The sequence below is a fragment of the Macrotis lagotis genome, chromosome 1 (assembly GCF_037893015.1).
Source record: "Macrotis lagotis isolate mMagLag1 chromosome 1, bilby.v1.9.chrom.fasta, whole genome shotgun sequence".
NCBI classification, from domain to species: Eukaryota; Metazoa; Chordata; class Mammalia; order Peramelemorphia; family Peramelidae; genus Macrotis; species Macrotis lagotis.
In genome coordinates, this window is record NC_133658.1 from 655,153,088 (window position 1) to 655,160,064 (window position 6,977).

The 6,977-nt window shown below is 34.6% G+C and overlaps 1 protein-coding gene across 1 annotated transcript; it reads left to right on the forward strand.

Annotated features, from left to right (window-relative positions):
* Positions 1-3,037: 3,037 nt before the first annotated feature.
* C1H2orf66 (chromosome 1 C2orf66 homolog) lies at positions 3,038-5,542 on the forward strand. The gene is made up of 2 exons (XM_074235938.1): positions 3,038-3,681; positions 5,363-5,542. Exons 1-2 carry the CDS (start codon positions 3,541-3,543, stop codon positions 5,534-5,536), a joined length of 315 nt encoding a protein of 104 aa, XP_074092039.1. The 5' UTR covers positions 3,038-3,540; the 3' UTR covers positions 5,537-5,542.
* Positions 5,543-6,977: the final 1,435 nt, after the last annotated feature.

Genomic DNA, 6,977 nt, shown 5'->3' on the forward strand with positions numbered 1-6,977 from the left:
GTATGATAGACAGTCAATGAAAATGAACAGAGTTAGGAGTCGGAGAATCTTTGTGAGGAAGCCAGGGGTGTTTGTTGCAGAAGGATCTGCATGAACTTTGTAATCTATGGCCCAGAATACTCTAAATTATGATCTTATATAGCCTGGGTACAATCTTGAGAGTTCCTCAAATTGATTTCCTTCATTTGTTTGCCCACCCCTAGAGTTTCCTCTAGAAATTAGAATATAGCCCATATCCAGACGTCTACATAGGTGGGTAAAAGTGATGAGGTGACAACCTCATCCCCTCTCATAAATCCCTGCCCCCCAGATATAAGACATCCTTCCCAAAACTGAAAAATTATATCTCTGAACTATTGCTGCTCATCTGCATATCCCTGACTACCTCATCTTTCTGCATCTTTGCCCCTTTAAAAGTTCACCCTCTCCTCAGATGAGTTGCTCCCTTTGGGAGACCAACCCTTCTATACACCCTTTGCTTGACTATGAGAAAGTCTTGAGTCCAAATTCTTTTGAGAGACCACCTGAGTCCTGAACTTCAACCAAAGGATCCCAAATCCTATCTAAGCAGCTAAAGTAATATTGAATATTGGATGCAGGACAGCCTTTATTTCCCTCATATACACAATACCAGAGACACTAAGGACTCCCAGGAACCCATAAACATATTTAGATGTTCCTACTTCCCTCTTCACCGAGGAAGTCACCTTTCCCCAAGGAACCTCTACATTTTTCCCCATTAATAGCAATGTTTTGTGTTGTGGACTGCTCCTTCTCTTTCCACCTGCCAAGCTCCCTCCTACCTTGGAAGGGAAACAAATATGGGGTTGCTAGAGGAATAGGTAGTTTTCTTTTCACTTGAAGGACCTTCCTAGGTTCCTAGCTAGGTCCCTTAAAGGTCTGTATTCTTTTGAAAGTAAATACAGGGGCAGCTAGGTAGTGCAGTGGATAGAGCAGTGGCCCTGGAGTCAGGAGGACCTGAGTTCAAATTTGACCTCAGATACTTAATAATTACCTAGCTGTGTGACCTTGGGAAAATCACTTAACCCCATTGCCTTTCAAAAACCAAAAGAAAAAAATAGAAAGTAAACACAGCTTCAAGTAAATTCTGTAAAACTTTTCTCCTGAATTCACTCCTATCCTGCTATTGATGGAATTACTATTATATCACAGATTCTAACTTTATACTTTGTTTGGCTAGATAAGAATTGAAACAAAACATGTTCTAATTTTCCATTACAAAAATATCAATATGTAGGGGAAGATCCTCAAAGTTTCTGTCTAGAACAGGAAAAAAAATTGCTATTTGCATTCTTTAAGGATGAAGGATTAAACAACAGCTCCTTGCTTAGCAGAAAATGAGGTGTCCTTCCCTGAAAACCTGTATCCTAACTATTTGGAATTTTCCAGATAACTTCTATTGATCTTACTTTATTCCATAAGGCATGTAGAGTTATCCTTCCACATCTCAGAGATTAAGAGTATGGTACCCCTATGATCCGGAAATACCTTGTAAAATTTTTTGACCCTACATTCATACCAAAGAAGTCTGAATTTTTTCTTTTTCTTTTATGGGGTCTTTATAGTACCTTATTGTAAAATTTGGTTTAATAGTATTCATTACTACACATTAATATTATACATTACCATACATCTTTCTAAACTTTTTCTATGTCATCTACAGCTTTCCTGTGTTGTATGTGGCTTCCATCACCCCCTCCCCAATTCCTTTTTAATTTCTTGTGTTGAGAAGGAAAGAAGTCACAATGTGGAAGGGATAACTTATTCTAGGTAGCAGAACCAAACAATTTTCTACAATTGCAAATTCATTTTGGAAGGTATGCAAAGGAAATAGATGAGATCTCAAGATACTCTTCTATGGGTGCCATTTAATAAGTAATAATAATTATTATTAATAATAATAACTAGCATTTGTATAGTGCTTAAGGTTTGTGCTTAAGGTTTGTAGAATGATCTGTAATATCTCTTTTCATCCTCATAACAATTCTGAGAGGTACAATTATTACCCTATTTTATAGAAGAGGAAACTGAGAGACAGAAATTATATAATTTGCCTAGGGTCATACAACTAATAAATGTCTGAGGCTGGATTTGAACTCAAGTCTTCCTGACTTTGGGTCTTACTCTTAATTCACTGGACCATCTGGTTGCCATAGAGAAGCACTAGTAGATATGACATAGAGATAAAACCCAAAATGAAGGGCCTTTGAGTTCACCATCTGAGTAGCTACCACCAAGAGGTTATCTTACTGCATTGTTCTGTGTTCTCTTTAAATGCTAACATTCAAGTCCTAAAGCATTTAAGCCATAGACTTTTATCCAAAAATAAAATATATGCTTTAAAATTTATAATTACAAAATAAATAATTCTGTACAAGTTACAGAAATTCAATAAGGAGCATAATTTAAAAGTAGCAAATATCTAGTCACAAATGTCTTTCTCTTATCTAAATAATTCATTTAATAGCAATTAACTTCATGCCTGTTGTTAAACTCTGTAAAAACTTTTTGACATTCTCAATACCTTGTAGACTGAAAATAATTTTGTCTCTAATAAAAGATGTTTTAGTTTTAAAAAATTGCTTCTTTGAAATGCTAGTATCTTGAAAAAAATCGTTCTGTTAGGAAAATCATTTTCAAATTCTAGCCTCAGCATATATATATAAAGTTTTCTTTAATTTTAAAAAGGGAGGGAGTTTCCTCACATGTAGAAGAGATCTGTCTTGTCTCTTTTTTTTTCACAGTTCACATAAAATGTTCTATGGCTCTTAGGGTTGTGTGTGTGCTGAGTTCCTAAGGCAAATGGATTTTGTGTTTTCACTGAAGTACATTAAGTATCATATTCTCAAGGGTCTTTTGTCAAGGATAAAAATGGAATCATTACTTTTATTTTTTAACTCCCCTTGCTAACGTCAGTGACACCCACCCACAACTAGTCCACTAGGGATATAAGTACAGATGACTCTGCTTGCAGATTGCAGGCAGGGCAACCAAGAAAGGGCCAGGCAAAGCCAAACTCTCTGGTAAGCATTTTAATTCTACGTGTTTTTTCTTTCATGTCCTATGGGAGAAAACTATTTGAAATTCTTGGGAATGATATTGTTGGCTTCCTAAGTCTGAATACATCCTATACATTTGTGCTTCTTGGATTTCTCAGGCTCCATAGTCTGCAGGGAGAGATATAATGATCTGTATCAGATTTATTTCTTTAAAAGAACAATTTTGGGAGAGTGCTAGTAGCTGGAAGGGACAATAAAGGCAGCTAAATTTTCTACATTTTCCTAATTCCTTTTCTTTCATGGATTATTTCAAGCTAATCATCTAGATGTTTATTTTTCTTTTATAGGTGAAAAGTTCTCCGGGGGTAATGCTCTCTTTCTCTCTCTCTTCTTTTTTTCCATCCCTCTTTTTCTCTTGTTCTTTTCCCCCCTTCCTACCTTTTCCTACCAATTCCTGTCTTCCCCTCTGCCTGACTCTGTAATCACCTGTCTTTCCCTTCTTCTTCCTTTCTTACCATCTATGCATCTCATCAGCATGTCCCGGGTGATGCTTCTGCTGCCTCTTTGCATAGTACTCATGCCAGTAAGGCAGAGTCAGGGAGCCCTACTGAAAGAAGAGGAGAAATGGAAATCACTAGACAACCCCAGAAACAGAGACCTGGTAAGACAATCTCATTGTAACTAAAGGGAATAATAGACACCATTCACCTCTGCAAACACTGCATTATGAATTCTGGTTAAGAGCAGTGGTGATAATATGTACTGAGTAACCACAGAGGTGAAGAGATTATTCCACTAGGATCTAGCTAGTTTTTGCTCTTGCTGGTTGATTTTTCTGTGACTCCAAAAGTCAATCCCAATGTGGTTTTTTTCTTTCTTTCTTGAGAGGAGATGACTATATATATAGCTATAGCTATAGATATAGATATAGACATAGATATATAGATAATCTCAATTTCTAATATAAACACAAAATCAAGACCAGAATAGGCAATTACTTCCTACTCAGATTAGATTTCCCTGATGATAAAAAAGAAGTTTGCATATGCCCAATGTTTCAAATATGTAATGGAAAATTTGAAAACAACATATTTCATGTTACCAGGTAATAATTTAAGTATAAAATCATATGGAAAATAGGATGACTACATAAAATATGATGTCTTTACATAAAAGATCAAATGAGTTCTACTAGAATGAGCAAAACAGTGAATAGAATGGAAATTTAAAATATATATATATATGTATATTTCTCTACTTTTATATACCTATACATACACATACTGAAGAAAAGGATGAAAAATGATTTTTGGCAAGAACTCAAAACATTTCACATTTTGGGGTTCATCTATTAGAGGACATTGAAGAGTCCAAATATGAAAAAAAAAGCATTCACAGCTGGTACTAATTTTTACCTTTGATAGTAGTTGCCATAGAGAAACTCAAAATTCTGATTACTCTGAAGCCTAAGTTAACATCTATTTCAATAGTCACAGGTACTGAAAATGAGAATAATTTACTCCAGGATTGTTCGTTCTGCTCTTAAATGATCTGGATTCCTCCAAGTATAATTCACAAGCCAGTTCCTAAATGAGACCCTTCCTGAACCCAAAGTCACTTGTATACTTGCCCCCCCCCCATTACCTTGGATTCATTTAAGATATATTTTGTGTATATTTACACACACACACACACACACACACACACACACACACACACACACACACATTCTTTCCCCCTAATAGAATATGAATCCCTTGAGGGTAAGGGCTATTTCATTTTTGCTTTGTATTCTCACAACTTACACACTATCTTAGATATGTTTGATTCTTTTTTTTTTAGGTTTTTTTTTTTTGCAAGGCAAATGGGGTTAAGTGGCTTGCCCAAGGCCACACAGCTAGGTAATTATTAAGTGTCTGAGACCGGATTTGAACCCAGGTACTCCTGACTCCAAGGTCAGTGCTTTATCCACTACGCCACCTAACTGCCTCCGACATGGTTGATTCTTAAAGAATGCTTATTGCTTGTACATTGGCCTTCATATTTCTTCCATTTGCGTCTCAGAATTATAGAATTATGAGAGAATTCAGAAGATGACTAGGCCAAAAGTAGGCATCATATGTGGAGTTAAGATATACAAAAATAAATGAAAGGGAGGGAATCTTATAGAGAATGAAAAGTGATTAAAAAATCTATTTTGTGTAGGGTATTTTTGTTCTGTATTTTGTTCCTTTTAAACACTAATTGATTTAAAAACTGAGAGAAAAAGAAGGAAAAAAACCCCACACTTGTTGCAGTATATATTTGACACACATTTTTGAAACTATTAATTTCTTATTCAGTTTTTCAGAACCCTCCAAGCATATTTTTTGAGAAGAGGTCTTGATCTTGAGAAGTTTCCAAAAACTTTCTACATAAACAACGAGAAACCTACTTTCCACTCAGATTCCATCACTTCTGCATTTGCAGATTATGAGGAGCAGAAAAACTCCTTTTCCAATTACTTCAGAGGTTGAAACTCTGCTCAGGTAAAAATATGCATTTTGTTCCTAATCACAGAAAGCACATGAAGATCCATCTTTAAATAGATTATTGATAATACTTGTATAAAAAACACTTTTTTCCCTTTTGAACAAGTTGACATTGTTAATTATTATCATCTGTAAGGCATAATCTAGTTCTACTTGAGTAAGAGAATTTGTAGTCTAGTTTAAAAAATGTAAGAGATTGCTGATTATATTTTTAATATTTGTGTGTCAAATGTATTAAAAGAATAGTATAACTATAAATGGCATTCTCAAATATGATGAAATGTGTCAAATCTTAGGATAAGGGTTGGGTCTCTTGGATAGTATGGTGAACTCTATGGACCTATTCTCAAAATAATGCTTTTAAATGCAAAAAAACAAAATATATAGGATTACAAAAGAAGCAAATTACATTGAAATGCAGTGATCAAAATGTTAACAAATAAAAGAGTTTACAGACCCTCAGAATAAGAATATCAACTTTTTTTTCCCCTGAGGAATGGAGCACAAACTTAATAATATAGAAAAACATAATTTAAATCAATAAATGAATTTTGAAATAATTTACCAAAAGATTGCTGAAACCTATGGACAACTCAGGATAATGTTTTTTTTAAATCCATAAAATGAAAAACATAGGATTACCAAGGAAACTAATCACATAAAAATACAGTTAGCAAATTACCAAAGGAAAAAAAAGAGCCCCCAAGAACACTATTTTTGAGAAGTAATATAGAAAAAAAAATAAAGGGAATAAATAAAATTGAATACTTGAACAATTTAATTGAGCCAGTACCAAGAAGACAAAAGATATAAGGACAACTACTTTTTTTTTAAGATTTTACTTGAGTTTTACAATTTTCCCCCCAATCTTACTTCCCCCCCCCACAGAAAGCAATTTGTCAGTCTTTACTTTGTTTCCATGTTGTACATTGATCCAAATTGAGTGTGATGAGAGAGAAATCATATCCTTAAGGAAGAAACAAAAAGTATAAGAGATAACAAGATAAGACAATAAGGTTTTTTTCCCTAAATTAAAGGGAATAGTCTTTGAACTTTGTTCAAACTCCATGGTTCTTTATCTGGATACAGATGGTATTCTCCATTGCAGACAGCCCAAAATTATCCCTGATTGTCACACTGATGGTTGATAGATAATAGATAGATAGATAGATAGATAGATAGATAGATAGATGATAGATAGATAGATAGGAGAAACTGGAGATAATCTCAGAAGGAAAAGTGCTAAGTGGGACTGGTAAGAGCTCCTTGCAGAATGTGAGATTTGAACTGAGATTTATTCAGTGACATTGCAAAGAGGCACAAAAGTAAAAAAAAATGATCATGAAAGGAGTTGAAATGTGATTCAACTTGCTCTCTACACCTCTGACAGACTGGGGAAACCCACATCAAACTTCATGGTAATTGT

Coding starts and splice junctions, on each gene's coding strand:
- C1H2orf66 (XM_074235938.1), top strand. CDS start 3,541: ATGCATCTCATCAGCATGTCCCGGGTGATGCTTCTGCTGCCTCTTTGC. Junction 3,682..5,362: donor ACCCCAGAAACAGAGACCTG/GTAAGACAATCT, acceptor TTTCTTATTCAG/TTTTTCAGAACCCTCCAAGC.